Raw genomic sequence first — 23,926 nt, forward strand, 5'->3', positions numbered from 1 at the left:
TGATGAGACTCTTGGGTGGGAGTTCGTTGAGCATACCAGCTGGGCAGAATAAATCTCCATTTGTGGATATATAAGATAAAGAGACAAGACATCTGTTCTAACAAATCCAATGTACAATGTAGAGATAGCAGTAGGAATCTATAGACATTCTTGTTTAGAAACAAGGAAATGGGAAGTATAAGAGTCACTGGGCAACAGCAATGGACAAATGTTTCAGTTCCCTGATTTGATTTCAAAGCCTGGGAAAAACTCTGGTTATCACCTCAGTCTTGTGAGTTCTCCTTTCTACCTTCTGAGTCATCCTTCCTTTTTTATGGAAGATAGCATGAGTTTGTGGTTGAGAATGTAAAATAGCTACTTTGTAAACTGTGATCAAATGCACTGGGACAGTAACACCTACTTTGTCTCTTCCAGTGGAGAGTTTCTTTCTAATTTATCTAGGATTCAAGAGTAACTGCTAAGGGCCATTTTATACTTTAGGCTTTAGTCTCTCAACTTTGAGACATACCATCTGAGGGTCCCCCATAGCCTTACCTCATCCACCGTATAGCTAAGCCTAAAACTTACTTTACACTGAAAAGCTGCAGTTTCCCAAATGTCCAAATTGATTTGCCTCAGGGCTTTTACACCTAACTGCTCTTTCTTGGGCTCCCATTCCTTTACTCCTTTTAAATTGCGTTAATGTGATACGTTTTAACTTCTAATTGCTCCTAGACACACAATTGATAACATCCCCAAGAATATCAAGGTGTCTTCCACAGAGCACGTGGTCTGTTAATATTTGAGAATAAATGAGCCAATGAAGTGCTATCTAATTTGTTTTAATTTCTCCTACTTTCTTGATTAAGTAATTCATGTACACATGTTTTAATTTTACAAAATGATGGACTGAAAGTATTAGGAAGGCCATGAGTCGACCATCTTTCACATTACCTATTTATTAAGCCCAACAATTTTTCTACTGAGTTCTTTTATATTTCCAAAGAAACAGCTACTCAATCGCATAATGTCCTGCTTTATATCACAAAATAAGATAAAAATGTCCCAATTTGTTTTCCAAAATACATAGTTCCTATGCTCTTAAACCTGATACAGAGTTAAGTATGTAACCAAAGCTTTTATTAATAAACTTATATTCTGAAGCTACTTAACTCTTCTGTTAAAAGACACATTTAGGAATTAATTAGAAAGAAGAAAAGAAATTAAGAAAGAATGAAAAATTTATTTTAAAAAAAGAAGGAAGGAAGGGAAATCTCCAAGGTACCACATAAAACAGGAGGACAAAATGATAAATGTTGTTTCTTCTAGCCCAGTACCAATTCTCCATTAGTTGGAACATTTACTGCTCTCTTCAACCACAAATTAAAGAAACCAACACAGACTCATTGTGGGTAGGAGAAGAAACTGGACATGACCCTGGAACAGGTGCTGTCCGTGTCCGTAGTGCTTACCCTCACTACAACTTGGTCAGGTTCTCTTTTCCTCATTTCTAAAAGCTTCCTCATATTGGTGTGGGAAGGAACTGTGGATAGTGTAAGTGACCTTGCCTAAAACTCCAGGATGTTCATCTTGCTGGTTTCTGCATGGGCCCTTGGACCCCACAGGAATTCATACTATGGAGGATCACTGTTGGCACCTGCTGGCACTCCAGTTACTTTTCCTGCATAAATCTTGAGTGATAGGCTTTCTGGGCTCTTAACGATGAAGTGTTTTCTCCGTCTCACCCCCATTATATTCAAGAATTCCTTGATCTCCTCCTTAGTAGGGCAGCTACCTTTCATGAAAGTGTACCAAGGAGAGTCATCAGAATACTCCCTTGGGCAGCCCTTACCACCATTCAGACTCCCAACATTAGTGACATCCAGTTTGCTGACAAGGCCATAGAAGTGCTTGGTAGATTCTACTTCCTTCAACGCAAGGTAAAAGAGCAGCTCCGTGTATTCAGAGGCTTTTCAGAAGATCACAAGGATGTGGTCCCATTATTTATTGACTTTTTTCAGCGTATTTGCCTTTGTAATGGGCATTCATTTTATAATTGAGCAAAAGGAACTATATAAACAAAGTCACCTTCTGGGTTAAGTCTGTGCATGGGTACTCACACAGAAACAACTATCAATTGTGTGTATTTGTTAATATAAATGTTGTTACTGTTCAGTCACTAAATCATGTACAACTCTTTACCACCCCATAGACTGCAGCACGCTAGGCTTCCCAGTCCTTCCCTATCACCCAGAGTTTGCTCAAACTCATGTCCATTGAGTCAGTGATACCATCCAACCATCTCATCCTCTGCTACCCCCTTCTCCTCTTGCCCTCAGTCTTTCCTAGCATCAGGCTCTATTTCAATGAGTCAGCTCTTTGTATCAGGTGGTCAAAGTATTGGAGCTTCAGCTTTTTTGTATAGTATGAGTATGACTATATAGGAATGTATCTGTGTGTGTATGTATATATGCCCATATATTCCAACCAGAATGCTATGAGATTAGAAATCAACTACAAGGAAAAAAGCTAAAAAAACCACAAGCACATGGAGGCTAAACAATATTTTGCTAAATAGCCAATAAATCACTGAAGAAATCAAAGAGGAAATCAAAAATTGCCTAGAGACAAATTAAAATGAAAATGTGATGATCCAAAACCTATGGAACACAGAAGTTCTAAGAGGAGAGTTTATAGCAATACAATCTTACCTCAGGAAACAATAAAAATCTCAAACAGCCTAACCTTATACCTAAAACAACTAGAGAAGAAACGAACAAAACCTAAAGTTAGTAGAAGGAAAGAAATCATAAAGATCAGAGCAGAAATAAATGATATAGGATGAAGAAAACAATAGAAAAGATCAATGAACCTAAAAGCTGATTATTCTAAAATATAAACCAAATTGATAACTTTCGGCCAGACTCATGAAGAACAAACAAGGGAGAAGACTCAAATTAATAAAATTAGAAGTGAAAAAGGAGAAATTAAAACGGAAACCACAGAAATACAAAGGAACATAAGAGACTACTATAAGCAACTATATGCCAATAAAATGGAAAACCTAGAAGAAATAGACAATTTCTTAGAAAAGTACAGTCTCCCAAGAAAGAAGCAAGAAATATGAACAGACTAATCATAAGTACTAACATTGAAACTGTGATTTAAAAATTTCTAACAGACAATAGTCCTCATGCAGATGGCTTCCCAGGCAAATTCTATCAAACATCTAGGGAAATGTTAACACCTATCCTTCTGAAACTATTCCAAAAAATTGCAGAGAAAGGAACACTCCCAAACTTATCTAGTGAAGTCACTGTCACCTGGATATCAAAACTAGCCAAAGATACCAAAAAAAAAAAAAAAAACAAACGAAAACCACAAACAGTTATTTGGATACATGGGAATACTGTAACATAATTACAATTAGGTTTATAATTTTGCTTTAATAGGTGAAAAAATAACATTATTTTTTCATGTTTAACATATTCCTGTGTTTATTATTCATTTGCATTTATGTTTACTGTTTATTGTTCGTGATTTTTGCCAATATTTGGTGTATTAGGATTTGAATGAAATTTTTATGTATAAAAATTAAAATCTGTTCTGAACATTTAAAGTAAATAAATCACCCTGTCACAGTTGTTAAATCAAGAGATAGATATAACTATTTTATACAGTTATTGATAAGAAATAGAACTGAAAAGAATTGGGAAAAAAAAAGAACTCAGGAACCATGTGGGACAGTCTGAGCTGGAGATGTCATCTAGATTATTTTTTCCAAACATACCCACACTCAGCTCTTTATATGCAGTCATTGAGGTAATTAGCCTCAGGACATCTCCCGCCAGTTTCTCCTTCTCTGTAGTTTTAGGTTCCCTTCCACTACTTACTGGTATTTGTGTTCTGTCTCAACTGTCACCACGTCCCAAGCCTTCCCACTCACACTGCCCCAAATTCAGTGGAGGAGGGCCTGTACACGGGGTGAAAATACCAGTCTCCAGCAGACATCAGCACAGCTCCCAGCCAGGAACACTAGCAAGGACGCAGTGAACCACCAGAATAGCCAAGAGATGTAGCTCTCCCAGCATCTAGAATCACTGGCTGACACAGGAAAGCTCCCTATACTCTGCCTGATGGTAGGCACAGAGAATTCAAAGGTACGTGAGATGTTTGGCATGCCTCTCTATGCCTTTCATCCAGTAGATATGCTCAGAGACTTCTCAACTTCCAGCTGCTGGTGGTAATTCAGAGATTTCCCAAGCTGATTAACAGAAGTGATCTTGAACCCTCTGCCCAGATTTTCCACCTTCTCCCCTTAGGGTCCTTTCTCTCCCTTCTGTTAAACTCTAAATCCAGAATGCTGCCTACCAGCCTGCCATGGGCTCTCTGGATGAGGTTTTTCATGTGGCCTCTCATGACCTCTGGCAATTTTTCTGATCTCAGATCTTCACTACCTAAGGGCGTCCTGCCCAGTTCTCTTGCCCAGAAACTGATCATTCTCATTCAGTTCTTGCTTTTCAAAGTAAAGGAGGGATATCTTGTTGATATTTCAGAATGTGAAGTACGCCTAGGAGAATCCTGGCATTCAAGACATTAATGCCGAAGTCTAGCTCCATATGGGTCAGAGTTTAATTTTATACTCAATCTATTTGAAAATAAGGAACTAAAATAACAATGAGACAGTACCTTTCATCCCAAAATTTGGCCAAAATTTAAAAGACTGATGAAATAAAATGCTTATGAGAATGTAAAGCATTCACACACATGAATCTGAGAGACTATAAATTGGAATGGAATTTTTGGAACAGAAGTTCAACAATATTTGTAAAAATTTTAAGTCTTCACACTCTGCCCAGTTTAATTAAGTATACATGTTACTGTGTCTTTCCTGAGAGAAAGTATGCATATCTGTCTAAGGTTTCATGTTCAAAGATACTGATTTCAGTCCTATTACTCATAGCAACAAATCTCAAACAGTTTTTAATGTCCATCAGGAGGAGAATGGTTAATTATCATACAAACAGAAGTAAGATAATCCTTACCTGTCTTTTTCTTGGAGTGAAGATTGGAACATGATGACTGGATTTCCCATGATGTGTGATTAACATCTGTGCATAATGAAGACTTACAACACCTTGATTGCTCCTATCATATTCTTCTTGATGATCTTCCCTTCAAATGGCCAAAAGGTATGAAAAGATGTTCAATATCACTAATTATCAAGAAAATGAAAGTCAAAACCACAATGAGATAATACTTCACACCAGTTAGGATGGTTATAATTTTTAAAAAGGATAATTAAGTGTTAGCCAGGATGTTGAGAAATTGAACTTTTGTGTATTGTTTCTGCAATTCGTGCTTGTGTAGTCATGTCCATCTCTTGGGACCCCATGGACTGTAGCCCTCCAGAATCCTCTGTTCACGGGGTTTCCCAGGCAAGAATACTGGAGTAGGTTTCCATTTCCTCCTTCATGGTTTCTTTCCCCACCCGGGGATCAAACCCACATCTCCTATGTCTCCTGCATTGCAAGAGGATTCTTTACTCGCTGAACCATCAGGGAAGCCCTGTATACTATTGGTGGACATGTAAAATGGTGCAGCCACTATAGAAAACAGTATGAAATTTTCTTTAAAAAGTTAAATGTAGAACTACCGTATAATCCAGCAGTCTCATTTCTAGATATGTATTCAGAAGAATGGAAATCAGGATCTTGAAAAGATGTCTGCATTCATATTCCTTCTAGCACTATTCAGCAAAGATATGGAAACAACCCAAATGTCCATCAAAGGTAGATGAAGAAAGACAATGTGATTCATACACATACATACACTCACATACACAATGGAATATTATTCAGTCTTAAAAGAGGAAATCCTGCCATTTGCAACAATATGATGGACTTGAAGGACATTATGCTAAGTGAAATAAGCCAGTCACAGAAGGACAAATACTGCATGGTTCTGCTTAAGGGAGGTACCTAAAATCATCAGACTCATAGAAGCAGAGAAATAACTGTAGTTACCAGGGTCTGGGGTGAGGTGGAAATGAGTTGCTCAATGGGCTTCCCTAGTGGCTCAGATAGTAAAGAATCTGCCTGCAATGCAGGAGACACAGGTTCAACCTCTGGGTCGGGAAGATCCCCTTGAGAAGGGAATGGCAACCCACTCCAGTATTCTTGCCTGGAGAATCCCATGGACAGAGGAACCTGGCAGTCTATAGTCCATGGCATCGCAAAAAGTCAGACATGACTAAGCGACTAACACTTTCACTTTTTTTTTTCCTTTCAATTGTTACACTGGTTCAGATATGCAAAATGAATTAGTTCTAGAGATCTGCTGTACAGCATAGTGCCCATAGGTAACAATACTGAAAAAGTTTGGAAGAGCATAGATCTCTTGTCAGGTGTTTTCACTCTGAAAGAAAAAACCAAAGGGGCATGAGGACACTTTTGGAGGTGATGGATATGTCTGTTCCAATGATTGTGGTGATGATTTCACAGGTGTATGTGCTGTGCTGAGTGCTTAGTTGCTCAGTCATGTCTGACTCTTTGCAACCCTGTAGACTATAGCCCCCCAGGCTCCTCTGTCCATGGGGATTCTCCAAGCAAGAATACTGGAGTGGGTTGCCAAGCCCTCCTCCAGGAGATCTACCCAATCCAGGGATCGAACCCAGGACTCCCTCATTGCAGGCGGATTCTTTACCATCTCTGCCACCAGGGAAGCCCAAGAATACTGGAGTGATTAGCTTATCCCTTCTCCAGGGGATCTTCCTGCCCCAGGAATTGAACTGGGTCTCCTGCTTTGCAGGTGGATTCTTTACCAGCTGAGCTACCAGGGAAGTCCTCACAGGTGTATGCAAATGTCCAAACTCATCCAATTGTACATTTTAAAATTGCAATTTGTTATCAACTGTATCTCAATAGGCATTTTTTTAAAAAAAAAAAATAACCCTAGAGAATAGTTAAAAGAGTGTGGTGGATCTATGTGTGCTGTCATGGAAATATCCACATTCGTTTTGTTAAGTGACAGGGTCAGGAGGCAGAACAATATTACGTTGTTGACCATGTATGTTAAATTCAATATACATTTCTAAAATTTATTTATTTATTTATTTATTTTTGGCTGCACTGGGTCTTTGTTGCTGTGTGTGGGCTTTCTCTCATTGCAGTGAGTGGGGACTACTCTCCAGTTGTGGTGCTCAGGCTTCTTATTGTGGTGGCTTCTTATTGTGGTGGCTTCTCTTGTTGCAGAGCACAGACTCCAGGTGCATGGGCTCGGTAGTTGCAGCTCACAGGCTCTAGAGTGTGGGCTAAGTAGTTGTGGTGCATGGGCTTAGTTGCTCTGCGGCGTGTGGGATCTTCCTGGAAGATTCCTGGGATGGAACCCATGTCCCCTGCATTGGCAGGCGGACTCTCATTCACTCTTACCGCCAGTGCCTATTTTTTTTATATTTTTTATAGTGTATCTACATATGAGAAAGCCTCAGATTAGCTTTAAAGTGACACACATCAGGTTGTTGGGCTTCCCTTATGGCTTAGCTGGTAAAGAATCCACCTGCAATGCGGGAGGCCTGGGTTTGATACCTGGGTTGGGAAGATCTCCTGGAGAAGGGAAAGGCTACTCACTCCAGTATTCTGGCCTGGAGAATTCCATGGGCTCTATAGTCCATGGGGTTGCAAAGAGTCAGACATGACTGAGCAACTTTCACTTTCACATTGTTAATTGTGGTTGCCTCTGAGGAGGGGGCTAGATTTTGAGGGAAGGGGGAGACTGTAATATATTTGTATTTGTTAGAATTTTTTGCAAGAAAAATACATGTACTATTTATTACCTTTGTAACTATAATATTTAAATACATCTAACTACCAAAATAGTAGGTATGCATTGATCAGATAAAGTAACTGATGCAACAGACAAAACCTGCAGACCCACAATGGCTTAAAGCAACAGTTTATTCCTATACATATGAAGTCCAATGTGGGTGGACAGGGGCCTCCACTGCCATACAACCCAGGGATCAGGCTGTTCCCATCAGTACTTCCACTTCTCAATGAGCGGTCTCCATGTTTGCTGCTGAATGGAACAGAAAGCATGGAGGTGGCATACTTGCTTTCAAATACCTTGGCCCAGGGGGTGACAAACACTGTTTCTGTTCATATTTCAGTGTCTGTGTAGTCACACGAGTCTTCCCAAGTACAAGTGGATTGGAATGAACATGTAGAACACATTTACAGGTGACATTAGGCACAAAGGAAGACTAGGATTTTTCTCTGGGGCATGAACTAAGATAAGAGGTGTATGAAGGATGGTGAATTCTTTTGATCTTTATTGTTCAAAGGCATGTGTGCCAAGAAATCATTTTCCTCTCCTAGAAGGGCTGTGGTTCTGAGGAATTCAGCCTCAGTAGATGTTCACTAGAGAGTGATTTCCTGGTCTTTTCTCATCTTCAACTTACAAGGGAGGCTTCTGTAAGCTCACTCCTTGGTGTATGTATTCAGTGTTAATATTAGTCAGTGGTGTCTGACTCTTTGTGACCCCGTGGACTGTAGCCCACCAGGCTCCTCTGTCCATAGAATTCTCCAGGCAAGAATACTGGAGCAGTGGCCAGTTTCAAATAAGACATCTCTGCAGAATCCTACTGACAATATCTCAGTCATTTACAAAATTCCCCATGTAACTTCAGACTGGTACCAAGAACCAGTCTTCTGTAAGAAATAAGATTGTGATCACCAGCTCATTTGAAACACACTTTGAAACTTGTGGGCTTGGAGTGGGTCTGTGGTAACCAGGTATCTAGACTTCACAACCAGTGGTTCCACTGGCAGGGATGGGAACTTCATGTGCAGAGAGTTGGAATGCTCTGATCAAGGGAGGGCAGGTGACTCTGGACTGCTTTTGTCACCGGGAGCAGGATGCAGCCCCAGAGGTCACAGTGAAGAGCTGGTCAGCATATGAGGTTCGATTTGGGCAAGAGGGCACACTGGGGAAGACCTGGGGGAAACAAACTGTAATGCAGGGAAGCGCTGGAACAGGACTTGTTCCCGTATGTGAGCAGAGTCAGCTATCACAGATCCCCAGGGCCAGTTAGTGACAAGGGGATCCTCAGCAAATGAAGCCCACAGACAAGCCCCAAACTGTGCTTCATTCTCATATTCACTTTCCTTCATCAGGATTGCTTTTTATACTTTGAATAGAGTGTCTTGTTTTTTAATTGTATGTGATACATCTTGGAGTAGTGAGAATAACAGAGAATGAAGAGACAGGTCTGCCTCGGGCTGGAGGAGTGGACAAGTGTGGGCTCTAGAAAAATTTGGACCAGGGGTCTAGTCTCAGCTGTTTTACTTATCAGCTATGTGAGCTTGAGAAAACTACAAGTTCTTCATCTGCAATGTCTGATAAGCACTACCTTTTAGGACTGTCGGAATATATGTAATGGATATGAAACACTTGACTGAGTAACGTCTTTAATGAATGGCAGGTATATGATTTTTTTTTTTACTGCAGATAGTACCACCCTCCCCTCTGCAAAGATTTTTGTTAATTTGGATGGTATCACCAAATATGCAGCTTTCCACCTAATGATCCCATAAATCTGCTTAACAAGAAGAGCAAAATAAATTCCCCCATTTGAGGACTACTTAATTTGTGTGTGTGGTTGTCTATCCCAGTTGGATGCAACGCCAAGGTCCTAGAATTTGTGTCAAGGACCAGCAACTTCCCCCTGGGTGCTTTTCCATCCAAATCGCCTGTATTTTCATTCATTTCTTTACCACCAGACAGGGAGCCCTCCCTTAGAGTTTGCAAAATTACACCCAAGACAACCTAATTAAAATGCCTATCTAAAGCCTTAGGAGCTGGTTCTCAGCATTCCACCTCAAGGGAGTATCACCTTTATTTCTCAGAAATTCCTTGGAGATGCTGTGCATAAAACAGCTAGGTTGTGTTCTGTGTTCAGCTGCACGTGAACAAGAGCACCAAACATTTTCCATTTCTGCTGGAGGAGAAGCTTTTCCTCTGGTATATTGATACTAAAGTAACTCTTACAAGCAGGTTTGCATTCCAGGGTTTTGTCCTCCATCGCTGAGAAAACACCATTTGTATACCTGGCCTCTGTTCATCAGTCCCACAGCCTCATCTAGCCTACCACCCAGCTTAAATGAACAGGATAGCCCACTGAGAGACTTGTATTTTCCCCAAACCCCAAGCTACTATTCCCCAGGGAATTTGCACTCTATTGTTTTCAGCCAAACATCCTCCCCCTCCCACTTCTCCCAACCCCATATTTATCCCCTTACCTCCTTACTCCTTTAAGTTTTAAAGAGTATTTCACCATGTTCTGTATATAATTACTGCTCCTTAACTGTAAAATTCTAAAGGCAGGGGTGTTTTGTATCCTAGTTTCACTATTTCTAACACAATAGTTTTCAAAGAGCAGATGCTCAATTAATATTTGGGGAATGAATGAGCCAGACAGCATGAGTTCCAGTTTATAAACATTTTATTTCTCTTATGTTCCTGAATAAGCTAAGCAAAGCCATGTATGTATCTTTTATTTTATAGAATAACAGATTAAATTGATGAAAGGAAACCAAGAACTGCACATTTTTTAAGCTTTTCCCCCCTGTATGTTTTCATCCCAGTAATTTTACTGTTGAATTTTTTCACATTTCCAAAGAAGTGCCTATTACCATGCCATGTTGTATTGTTCTAGTTCAATATATACTAAAAGTTTCCCGATTTATGTTGCAAAATAATAAAACTCTTTATCTTAAATCTGTTAAATCTAATATGTAGCCAAATCACTAATAAGTTTAGATTCTGAAATGCATATCTTCTTTAAAAGAAAATATTTGAAATATAACAAAAGGAAAGAAAGAAAGGAAGGGAGAGAAAGAAGGCAGAAAAATAGAAAGAAAAAGAAAAGAGAAAAGATTAAACTCTAAGTTTACCATATAGAACAGAAACACAAAGATGATATTATAGCTTTCCCTGTGGATCCACCCTGGTCATCCACAGCTTAGAATGTTACTGCTCTTTTTCAACCTAAAAAAGAAAAAAAAAAGAGAAAGGCAAAATTTCAAGTTAGCAATGTATAACAGGAACTCCAGGATGGTATACACTTCTCCAGTCCCACCCTGGCCCTCCACTGTTAGAATGCTGATGCACCTTTTCGCATTTCACTTAGCCTGGGAGGAGCTGCCGGCTGTGGCTCTGGAGCGGGCACTGGCCAGGGCAGCAGTGCGAGCCCTGGCCACAGCTCTGGCTCGGGCTCTCTCTTCCTCATCTCTCAAAGCCTCTGCATACCAGGATGGGAAGGCAGTGGGGACGGTATCATGAACCTTGGCTAAAAATTCCAGGACTTTCATTTTGCTGGTTTCAGCATGGGCTCTCGGGCCCCACAGGAACTCATAGCATGGAGGATCACTGTTGGCCACCTGGCGGTACTCCAGGTACTTGAGCTGCACCAGATCTTCTGTGAGGACCTTCTTGGGATCCCCATAGATGAAGTGCTTCCTTTCAGCATATACACCCATCATATTCAGCACTTCCCAGATCGCCTCTTCAGGGGCGCAGTTGCCTCTCATGAAGATCACACCAAGCACAATCATCAGGATGCCGGTCTTTGGCATGTGCTCATCTTCATTCAGAGCTGAATCATAGGCGAGGTCTAGTTTGTTGACAAGGGTATAGCAGTGCCTGGTAGGATCCACTTCCTTCAAATCAACACCAAAAGCCAGCTCCATGTGATCAGAAGCTCTCTTGAGGATCTCATTGAAATGACTCTTGTACTGTTTGATAACACACTTCAGCATGTCTGCCTTTCTAATTGGCTCTTTCTTTTGATACTTCTGCAGCAAGAACTGCACCAACAAAACCACTTTCTTATTTAAAATCTCACTGAGTGAGCTCTCAGTGCCCTTGGGGGAGCTTGCGCTTTCCGCCTTTGGGCTATTGATATTTTCAGCTGAGTTGGTGCCTGAACCAGATGCAGTAGCACCGGTGGCTCCCTCAGGTGCCTCAGAAGTGCTGCGTGCCCCAGCAGCAGGCAGATTCTCAGAGGAAGGGGGCTTTCCTTCTGCTGCTACTGCCCCAGTGGCCTTAGAAACCTCTAGGCCCTGGGTCTCAGCACGGGCCTGGCGGCGTTTCTCACGGGCACGGAGCTTACTCTTCTGACCCCGAGGCATGATGACTGGTCAGGGACCGCAGGCAGTTGCTCAAGCTGCCAAGGTTGATGAAGAGCTCACCCTAAAAGACAGAGGAAAAGAAGGCGTGTATAGCCTCCATAGGGAGATTCTTCTATCTTGGCTCCAAGAAAAACTGCCTTTGTTGATCCCCTTAAGGGTACCGTTTTAGGAACCCACAAGACAGAGGCCGACGGAACTCTGTGGGCCTCCTCTGTTCATCAGAGGCTTGTCACCTTAATTCTAACCCAGAATATTGAACTTGACACCTGACCAGTCCTTTTACGACTCCCTCTGCTGACTTGAGGCTGCCCCTTCAGGCTAAGGCTTCCCATCCCACAAATTATCCTGGCGGAAGTAAAGGGGTGTTGGGCCTAACGGTCACTTTTGAGCCACTCAGGGGTTGAGGGTCGGGATGGCGCAAGTTAGGATAGGGAGGGGCTCTACAGGACCACCTGAGTTCTGGAAGGAGTGTGTCCTTCACTTCTAACAAAGGTTGCTCACCTGGACACCTGTCCAATCCTGGAACTCCTCCCTCGGTAGATACGCGGCCACACCTCTCCAACTGAAGCCTCAGCCTCCAAAGCTGCCGCGGCGGAAGGCAGGGAGTGCACTTCCGGTATCGCCCAAGTGGTCTTGCCAGCACTGGGGGGGGGGGGGGGCACCGGTTCTGGAAGGTTCTCCCTGTCTGTCCTGGCAGGTGGAGAAATCGTGCAGAACTCACATGGGGCAGTCTTACCTGACTCCTGACAGGGCCTGGGACTTCTTTCTCTTCTGAGCTAAGTCAGCTGGCCACAGACCAGGGTTCTCATTTCCCTCGGAACCCCCAGTAGGAAGTAAGGAGTGGAGTGGCCTGAGCCTAGCAACCATGTCTAGGGCCTCCCAAGACTGATAGTGTGGCGGGTGGGGGGGGACTCTTTATGGACTCTTATTTTGGAGTGGGCTCTCCGCTCAGTCCTCATTCAGTTTCTTACCTTGATGCTTTGTAAGTGAGCTACTAATCTGATAGGGTGCCAGACCAATCAGGTAAGGCATAAATCTGTAAATAATTTAAGGAGAATTGACTACTGTACAGTACTCTGCTGACCACAAGTAAACATAATATATGTTGCTCTATTTGAGACTTCTTTTACCTAAGTCTATCAGTATTATTTTTTACATTTACTTCCATAAACATGTGCATTGTTGTTAGATTTCTTTCGAGGTATCTTTTGGATAGCACTGCTGTTTTGAATGATGTATTTGCCATTATATATCCTAGTTACTTATTTTGTGATTAGAGTCCTCCTCTTGGGACTTCCCTGGGGGTCCAGTGGGTAAGACTCTGAGCTCCTAATGCAGGGGCATGGATTCAGTCCCTGTAGGGGATCTAAGATCCACATGCTACGAGGTACAGCCTTTAAAAAACAAAATCTTCCTTTTGATATAGTGATCTTCTGCACCAGCTTTCGAAGTTTCTTATAAATTTGAATATTTGGCAGCCAATTTCCTTGAGGTTTTTAATTAGAGAATCATATTACCTTTTTTCATTATTCATCACTTTGTTTTGGTATTGTTGTGTATGGCTGTATACTGGTTATGCAGTCCAGTCCAGGTTTGAACAGTAGAATTGGTACCGTACCTCCATGCCCTCTTCTGGACTTTATTGGAAATATTTGTAAAATTTTACATTTATATATGTTTGCTATTGATTTAACAATATGGAAATTCCATTCTAATGTGAGTTTTCTAAAAGTTATTACCATGACCTGGTGTTGAACTTTTATCAAAGGTTTTTTCTTTACTCCTACACTTGATCAAATGCTTTCTCTTCTCTGTCTGATAATATAGTGAATTCCAATATGCTTTGTTGGTAAAGCCATTCCAGAGGTGACACTGAAATTCTGTTTGGAGATCCATACAATCTGTAGTTTCCATTGTGGTAATGTTGTCAATCATTGAGGATCATCACTGTCATCCATTAATCCATTAGAAGCTGCTGAGTTGTAATTCTCTAATTCTACCATTCTTTCTCAAGACTATTACCTGAAATATATGTATAGGTAGAACCTTCTGTTATCCTCTCTCTCTCTTTTTTTTTTTTTTGAGGTGAGCCTTCAATGGCCTTATTTTACTGCCTTGATAGATAAAAAAAGCTAAATCTCTCTTTGTCTAATCAATATCAGAACACTCTTTAGCCCAAAATTGTTTTATGTTTTTTGTAATTTTAAATAGCAAAAAACTCTTGCTTGAGAACTAAACCAGTTAATAACTGGTTGAATAATTCATCTGCTATTAATTACTATTAACAAGCAGCATTGGGATAATCAGTGTTCAGGCCCTAGAGTTTGTCACATGATATAGTATTTGTGCTTACAGATAGTTATGATTTTGGAAGACATAGAAAATATTCCCATGATTTATTCAAAGTCAGCATTCTTTGAAGGGGTATAGTTTCTCTATTCTTTCTATATAGCTATCCAATCATCATGCTAGTTGAGTTTTATTGTTTTCTTTATAAATTCTAACATGGATTATGGCAAGTAGTGTAAGTGTTATTACTACTTTAGTTTATACACATGTAGACATAAAAATAAATTGTGGCACTCTGTCCTCTGGGTTCACAATTTATTCAATATAGGGCTGTCCTAATGAACTTCGTATTAGAACTTCATTAATGTGGTCAATGCAAACGTATCTGATTTTTTGAATAAATATGCTAATATGCTCTCTCAATTTATTAAAAATAATTTTTCCAACTTCTCAATTCACTTGTTAGTAATTTAAATATTTAGATTTTTAATGAATACTTACTTCTTGAGTAGGTGACATTTTTGGTTGTTTATAAGGTAATAAGTCTGGAAATATAGAATGTTCTGGAGCAAAGAGACTCAAACTGTGAGTAAGGAGTCTTAAGTAAGAAAAAAACTGTTAGAACTATTTTAGAGTTCTTTACTTTTTATAACCTCCCTCTCCCTCTGTGCTTCTGCCCATGCTGCTTCTCCCTGAATGGTATAATAATGCCTTCTCAAGCACAAGGCATTTAGAGTGATTTGGCCCCTGATAACAACTGGAGCCTTTCAGTAGTTGAGGACCTTGTTCACCTTTACTTTCTGTTTCAGTTCAGTTTGAGCAAATTGTCCACACTTAGGTCTGCTGCATCCAATACCATATCAGCCATTTTAATGGCCACACTGCCAATGAAGGACTGAATTTCTGGAGTCTTCCTTATCCCTATACCTCATCCTCTAAAACGTCGTCTCCAGCCAAGATAATGATATTAAGAAGGAACAAGACCATTTTAGATTGAGGCCATTTTAGAGGAATGGATGCACTGTCTCCAGTGATCCCAGTACCTGTGACAGCATGCTCAGAATGACATAGCCAGGAGTCACTTTGTTAGCTTAAGTGAACTCTGTTTTTGAACACATAAGTTTGCTACTTACCAGGCAACCAAAATAACTGAGTAGAGAGTTTATTTCAGAAATAGAATATGTTAATATGACTTAGTAAATGGAAGATAAGGAAATGTTCTAAGGGTACATGTTCCTGAGTCAGGACTAGAACTAAGGTGAGGTGAGTGATAACATTTTCTCTATTTTAAATAATGAAATAAATACAAAGTTATACATAAAGACAGGATCTGAGCCTGCACTTGTATGACCCTGAGAGTGAGTGCTTCAGTTGTTTAACCCTGTTTTCAGCCAGTAAATGGTTTTTTATGTATGGTATTTTCTTATCATGGATTTTGGCAATTATTTTTATTTTTTTTAAATATTGAATTGAGACATAATTTATCTTGATTAGTGAGATTTTTTGATCCTCCCTCATCCTTAAATTTTGAACTCAAGGTGACTGCCTGACTTTTCTCAGCCTGGTCCTGGTGAGTCTTTAGTGTTTAATATTGATCAGGGCCTCACACTTTTGAGCATTATTACTTAGTTATCACTTGCCTTGTTTTGAATTTTAGGTATCATTTTACTGTCTGCTTTTGTGATCTTGAACAATAAAATTACCCTATATGAGACTCTGTTAAAAAAATGTTTAGAATAGAGACTAAGGATACTCATTTTACTGAGTTGGTGGGGTGATTAAATAAAAGTAGATGTGAGAAAATACTTTGCAAACTTTACAAATTGTTAGTTGCTTAGAAATATTTATTGGGTTGAAACTTTGAGAAAGTCCTAAATTCAGTCTTGATCCATTGAGATACCCAGTGGCTTATTTTTCCATTGCCACATAGTAAGTTATCACAGACTCAGTGGCTTAAGATAACCCCCACTTATTATCTCCCTGTTCTGTTGGTCAGTTTTCTAGGTACAGTTCATTTGTGTTCTCTGCTCAGGTCTTCACTCTCAAAGTGTCTTGTTGGCTGAACTGTGTTCTTATTAGGAGTCTCTGGGCAAGGATCCAGTTCAAGGATTAAGGTTGTTGGCAGAATCAATTTCCCTTTGTTTGTAGAACTGAGGTCTCCTTTTTATTGCTGGCTATCAGACAGGGGCCATGCTTAGCTCCTAGAAGTTGATTGCATTCCTTGCCATGTGGCCCTCTCCATTTTCAAAGTCCACCATGAAAAATCTTCATGTAGAAGAATTTCTGACCATAATGGTAGCTGGAACTCCCAAGTTGCATATACTATACTAAATTTAGAGTGAAAGGTTTTAAAGTCTCTAATTCTATGGGTCCTGTTTTTGCTTTTTACTTTTTTTTGAAACAATTGTGCCTGATGACTGCTAGCAAATATCAAATACTGGGGTATTTGACGCTTTTAAAATCTGATCAATTGGGAGGTTTTGGTTTGTTGCTCATTTGTTTTCTTATTATTTTCACTCTTAGTGGAATGTTAGAACTAACTCTCTCAGTATATGTATGTGCACTCATGGGGCAGATAAGAAGTCATAGAAGACAATTTATTAACTACTATAAAATAAGTGAGAAGTGCTCCAAGAAAGAAGCAATTGTGACTGGGAAAATTTAATTATCCTAGTGTCCCAGACTGTTTTAAATCTAAAGTGTGGTTGAACTATGGAATGGGACACACAGGTTTCCCCACCCCATTCTCTAAAACATCTGTTTGTTATTGAGTCACAGAGATATGAAGAGAAAGAGTAAGGAGGGAGGACAAATATTTTAAAGTAAAAATAACTATGTATTTGTTGAGGACCTATTATATTCAAGGAAGTGTGCTGTGTCTATTATCTTACTTCACCTATGGCATGGGTTTCACTTATTGGATCATACTTAATGGATTGGATCATACAGGCAAAGAAAGTGAGGCTCATAAGATTAAGAAGCTTTCTTTCATCCATTAGTTTTTATTTACTAAACCAGGAACTTGGTACCCGTAAAGATACCAAAGGCTTAGACTGAAAAAGAGATAGAAAAGAAAGGTTTCAGAGAAGTTTTTTTTTTTTTTTCCTGGTCAGAAATGGCAAAGTTTCCTTGACAGTAGATAAGCAACTTTATACACTTTTGTTATTGAATTCAACCCTGTTCATTACTTTCTGTTTTAGCCTTTTATTTTTTTTTGTTTATACTATCACTTATAATTTTGATAAGCAAAATAATAAACATTGGTCTCAACTATAAATTAGTATTAAAGTCATTATCAAGAAAAAATTAACATGATATTTATTATAGGAACACTTAATGATAAGACATTATTCATGATGAAATTATCTTAAACACTCAGTTGAAGACCTTTAGGAAATATGCTCTTAATTTAGCTCTTTTTAAGAGAAACCATGTTATTTTTAATCTGGTGGACAATTAGATGTCCTTTTTACTCAAGTCAAAAATGGAGTCTCAAGGTCAGATTTATGCATTCTTAGAGCAATTGAACATGTTCTTATTCTATGCACTTTGAATACCAACTTAACTTCATGTATTTTGTTCCCACTTTAATATTTTTCTGAATGCAAGACATTATAATCCTTAATTGAACAGTAATTTGTTGATAAGGAATTCAACCATGCAGTGTGCTGGGAGCTAAGGATAAAACAATGAGCAAAATGTGGGCAGACCCTACCTTCATAGAACTTACCATCTAGTAGGAGAGACAGACACGTATATACATTTATTACAAACTGTCCTTTGTATGCGCGGAAAGGACAGATAGATAAAATAGTGCAATATGTTCTGATTCAGTAAGTTTGCAAAGGCTGTCCTGAAGAATTAGTATCTTAACCTAGGAAAGAGGATGGATGTGAGTTAGATTGACAAGCATAAGGTGAGGTTTGAATACTCTTCCTTAAGGGAACTATACAAAGGTCTGATTAAAGAATAAAGTTGTTGGACTGGAAGGAAGAGCACATTAGCTTGAGTGTGAAAGTCAATGGGGAGAGTGTAGTGAAAGAGTTCGGAGTTTCTTCTTAGATGCAAAATAAAACCATTAAAAGTTTTAAAGTAGGCAAATGATCTGCCCAGATATGCATTTTGTAATGATCACTGTGGCTGCAGTATATATATTAAAAAAAAACAAACAGGGAAGCAAAGCAAGACAAACAAACAAAACCCACATAGGAAAAAGAATTCCAGATACTTGAACCGTATTCCGGGGTTGTGACATCAGAGATGGAGAAATTTGGATAGATTAGAAAGCTGTGTGTAGGTACAATTTGCAGGACTCATGTGCTTGTTGGCACATGGCTGGTGTAGGAGAACATAGTGTCAAAAATACCCGCTTACATCCAGGGCCTGTGCAATTGCATTCATGACTGCAGTGTCTACTGATATTGGGAATTCTGTGAATGTACAATTTACCACGAGTGGGAATCATAAGAATGAATGTAATTTGGAGTTTTGGTTGTGTGTTCAATTTAAAGAGGGTTGTGTTTGAAGCACTTTGGATAAATATTCAAGTGAAGATGTCAGATAAGTAGAAATATATATATGAAGCTGAATATTAGGGAAGAGATCTGGGCTTGAGATGTGTATCTGAAGTCATGAGGAGGCATTTGAAAATGGAAGCACTGAACATGAATGGAATTGACAAGGAAGAGAGTACAGAGTGAAATAAAAAGCATGAAGGCAACCCAACATATTAAAAATGGATAGAGAAGCATACTATTTGTAGAAGACTTAGAACATATAGAAAGCTATTTGATCACCCGTAATTCTGTTGTGTGTGTGTGTGTATGTGTGTGTGTGTATATATATATAAACAATAATTTGGCACCACAGCTTGCAATTCCTATGAATATCCAATAAACATTTTTACTTTTAATCAGCAGAGATAGTAATTTCTTACTCAATGTTGATGAACAAATTAATCCACCCAAAATCTTTTTAAGCTACAAGCATATGAAAGTAATGAATAAAGAAATAAATATGTCCTATAAAGAGTTAAGGGCTTCCCTGGTGGCTCAGTGGTAAAGAATTCACCCGGTAATGCAGAAGACATGGGAGGCGTGGGTCCGATCCCTGGGTCAGGAAGATCCCCTGCAGAAGGAAATGGCAACCCACTCCAGTATTCTTGTCTGGGAAATCCCATGGACAGAAGAGCCTGAGATGGCTCCAGTCCATGGGGTCGCAAAGAGTCTGACACGACTTAATGACTGAACAACAACAGCAACAACATAAAGAGTTAAATCTATTAATATACACTCAGTTACTCTAGTTATGGCATCTATAGAATTTGGTGAAATTCAGTTGTGTACTGTATTTGCTTCAGAAAAACTCATTATCACCATTTGAAAAATAGCATAAAACATATGTTCTATTGATGATGGCATCATGTTGCTATGTGAAGGACAACACATTAGATTTACATTAAATGTATAAAATAGAGCAACTCATTATTGACTTTTCCTAGACTGAGTCATCTGTGTGCCTATTAAAATGAATATTAGCTTTTTTTTCTAATTTGATTTCAGTTTGAACAGCTTTTAAAAATGCCAGTATCTGCAACCATAATACATTTTTAATGCACCTAAAATTTATTTAAAAGAAAATGATTATGTGCATTGTACTTATATATAAATGTGAAACTGATGGCAAAGCATATTGTGATTAATGTGTGATATTTGATATTTACATTGCAATTGTTTTCTATTTTCAGTGATACATAGTTGATGGGTCTGTTGCAGTTGTATTATGTATAATGTAAGGCACCAGCTGAGCCTTAGGATGACTAAGATATTTAAAAATTTATTTTCTCAGAATGAATCAATAAGCTTTGAAGTAATTAACTTCTTCATGGCTTAGAGTCATGTTTTTTCAAAACTTAAGAAACTCTCCAGAATTATTAAATTTCATGTTCCGTTGCATCTACATTTAATATTGTGATAGTTATTGAGACATATGTACATTTATTGCCCTTTTAAGGAAGTTATGTGTAGGGGACACTGGGCTTTTAAGTAAAAATAAGTAATCCCTATTAAACTTTAGTTTTAATCTAGGTCTTTAAATATGGGTTTTATCTTAGTGACTGGATAGTTTTTTTTTTAAACTCAGTTTTTATGCTTTCACACTTTTAAAGGTGTATAGGATTTCACTAAACAATAAGAAATCTCTGAAATGTTCATGGCAGTGAAGGGTAGGATATATAGATAATAAAATATATAAAGAGAAGTATATTAATACAGAGATAATATATGAAAATCTCAACAATGATTTTAACCAACTCTTCCCTTTTATACTTCCATGCCAAACCATTTCCTTTTTGAATGAAACTAGTTTTTGTTTCCTTTTCTGATTCTTGGACTGATGACTGGATAAATAACCCAAAGACAAACACCATGAAAGAGAAGTCATGAAGCAGTGACCAAGCCATAGCTGGACTAGACACATCAACATCAAACAAAAACAATATGAAGAAATAAAACAGAACAAAACCAAATAAAGCAAAACAACATACATATTTTATGAAACACTTATAACCCTGGTGTAGACATGTCAATCACAATAGCAATCTGTTTTTTGACACAGTGTATTCTGAACCGTTTGCACCACTGTGTAGCAATAAACTCATGATCAAGTATATACATAATAGCCGTGTTACAACAGAAATTTAGAAAAAAAAATGTTTTTCCGTGTAAAATTTTTATTTGGCTTTTGTAAAGAGGAAATACTTAGCGGAAGACTATTTAAAGAGATGTATTATTGAAATAGTGAAAGGCAAGGTTTTTTGTAAGAAGAGAATTTGATATGGCTGAAAGCTGCTTTTAAATAAAGAAGAAAAAAAATGACATATTACTTCAATGTTTTCAGGCACAACATTTGATCATCTCGATGCTAAAACGTGTGGTTATATATTGTTCTTTTTCCCAGAGCATGGATGAGAAAAGAAACTGAGGCACGGTTAAGCTAAGTGATTAGTTTGAATTGTGTAAAAAATATATTGCACAGAGCATGAAAGTGAAAGTCACTCAGTTGTGTCCGACTGTTTGTGACCCCATGGACTGCAGACTCCTCTGTCCGTGGAATTCTCCAGGGGATCTTCCCAACCCAGGGATCTAACCCAGGGCTCCCGTATTGCAGGCAGATTCTTTACCATCTGAGCCACCAGGGAAGCCCTTCAGTATTTGAATATTTGCCCATTCAATACTTCAATATTTGAATATTTTACCATTCTTTCCTTCTATTCCCAAGAACCAATTGCTCTAAATTAGATAGCTCTTTTGGGAGAATTTTCTTCTTGGTGACACTTTGTTTAAAATACTGTGGAAAAAAAAAGGAAAGAAAAAGAAAGTAGTAAAAAAGAGGTAGAGAAATGTAGTGAACAATAATAATAGTAAAACTGCTAGAATTAGCCAAGTCAGTGGTAAAGACTATAGTAACCAACTCAAGACACCATGAGATAAAGGTGATTAGGAGAATGTGTCAGAAAGTTCCTAGAGGGATCTTCTTTCCTATGCTTATTGAACTGTTGACCAGCCCCTGTGCATATCTGGTTAGGGGTCTAAATGATGCTTGAATGTGCCTGATAACTTATAATAGACATTTTAACATATTTGTTGAATGTCAGGATGAACATATTGTTGATGGTACAAGAAAACTGAAATTTATATATATTTTAAAAAGAATGCTTAGTCATTTTGCATAAATAAATTTTGTAGGGAATGTCATTTTCAAGTAATTTCGTGTTGTTTAAAGTCTCAGTTTAACAAATCTAGCAATGAATCTAATGTACCTTGCCTGAGTAGATATGGAACCAGATTTTGCCCTGGAAGAGCAACACTTGTTTAGTTCTTTGAATGGTTTGTTGAATCAGTTAGCTTTTGTCACAATTGTGTTGTGTTTTTAAAAAGCCCAAATTCAATGCATGCAGCAAGTGTTTATTTCTCCCTTATGCTTATGCAAGTTGGCTGAAATTTTGTGATTTTGGCTGAGTTTGTTTGGGCTTGGATCCAAACTGAAGCTAGGATCCAAGTTGGCTACATGTGTCTCTCACTGTCTTTGCTCCAGGGGCTACTTTGTAGCCTCTTCTCATGGCAGTGAAACAATATGCATGTATGAGAACAAGTTGTAGGCCACAATCATATAAGCACATTTCCAGTCTCAGTTTGTCATGTCCACTAACATCCTGTTGGCAAAATCAAGTCATGGCCAACCCCAGCATCAGTGGATCATAGATAGATACTTTTCTCATCCAGGTCAGTGAGGAGAAGGTGGGGAGTGACTATTTTAACAATAGCCTAATCTATCATCCATACCTTAATCAGAATTGGAATCTGCCATCGAGTTTTTACTATGGATCCCCAGAACACAGACTATTCTTTTCTTGTTTCACAAAGAAAATAGCATAGTAGCTAAAAGTGTTTTAAGGTCAGCAAATCTTTAAGACATTATTTGTTCATAAACAATGCAAAAACTTGAGGGCATTTTGCACCACAGGCCTATGTAATCAAAGCTCTCTCACATATATACAGATATTTTGCTTATTCTTCGTTTTTCTGAAATTCTTTGTCAACATTTGTAAAAGATGGGGAGGACTCTCTAGATGGTTGGACTATCATATTAATATTTAGAAACAAGAAGGCATGAAATGTAATCCACTGCCTCAGTGAGACAGTAAAAATTATTGTATTTATAATTAGAACTTTGTCAGGGAGGTACAAAAATAGAATTCAAACTGCAGATTTGTTGATTGGGCTTAATAAAGGCTTGGGACTTTTGAATATGCTAAAGATTGGCAATTTTCTTACCAGGGCTATCATTAGCAGAAGCAAACATTTGCTAATCCCATTTCTATGATGGAGACTCAGTTATCATGATATTTCTGTGAGGACACAATGAAATTTGATTTACTAGTTTGTATTTTGAAAGCCACTGGAAACTATGAGGCCTCCCTCACTATCATGGCCTTTATCAGGTTGCTTAACTTGACAACTTATATTTTATCTTTTTAAGTTTCAAAATATGAAAATTTCTGAAAATCACTCAATGTTTTATACCAAAATGTTTCCACAGCAAGGAATTACTCTTGTTCATTAACCAAAGGAGTTCTGAAACCACATACAGAAAAAATAAGAGAATTTCATCATTCCTAAAGTTTATCATACTGTTATTAATATTAATACTTAATTTTATTTGTAAAAAGAGAAAAAAGAGCTGCTGTTTTTTGTCATGAAGTTTGCCTTTGGCAGTTGAATCACTATATTCTACATAATGATGGTAATAATGTCTACATAATGACGTTATTTTTCTGACAGTAAAGATACTACTCTTGACTGAGTACATGGAGAACTGAACAGGCCATGAGAGACACCTCTGGGTTGATACTTAGGGAAAAAGTGTCTACACGTCACTGGTCCTCTACTAAATAGTTAATGAGGAGCTTT

The 23,926-nt window shown here is 38.5% G+C and overlaps 1 protein-coding gene and 1 non-coding gene across 2 annotated transcripts; one reads left to right on the forward strand and one right to left on the reverse strand.

Annotated features, from left to right (window-relative positions):
* The first annotated feature begins 5,002 nt into the window (after positions 1–5,002).
* On the forward strand, positions 5,003–5,136 carry LOC122691072. Its single transcript, XR_006340314.1, has one exon. It is a non-coding gene; the product is annotated as a U8 small nucleolar RNA (small nucleolar RNA).
* Positions 5,137–10,925: 5,789 nt separating this feature from the next.
* On the reverse strand, positions 10,926–12,776 carry LOC122689810 (melanoma-associated antigen B18-like). Its single transcript, XM_043896564.1, has 3 exons — positions 12,669–12,776; positions 11,149–12,228; positions 10,926–11,025 (listed from the first exon to the last, which is right to left on the reverse strand). Exon 2 carries the CDS (start codon positions 12,165–12,167, stop codon positions 11,160–11,162), a length of 1,008 nt encoding a protein of 335 aa, XP_043752499.1. The 5' UTR covers positions 12,168–12,228; positions 12,669–12,776; the 3' UTR covers positions 10,926–11,025; positions 11,149–11,159.
* Between the last annotated feature and the right edge of the window lie 11,150 nt (positions 12,777–23,926).

The sequence above is a fragment of the Cervus elaphus genome, chromosome X (genome assembly GCF_910594005.1).
Source record: "Cervus elaphus chromosome X, mCerEla1.1, whole genome shotgun sequence".
Taxonomy (NCBI): domain Eukaryota; kingdom Metazoa; phylum Chordata; class Mammalia; order Artiodactyla; family Cervidae; genus Cervus; species Cervus elaphus.

What these genes read in the sequence shown, in the direction of transcription:
- LOC122689810 (XM_043896564.1), bottom strand. Translation starts at nt 12,167, where the DNA reads ATGCCTCGGGGTCAGAAGAGTAAGCTCCGTGCCCGTGAGAAACGCCGC.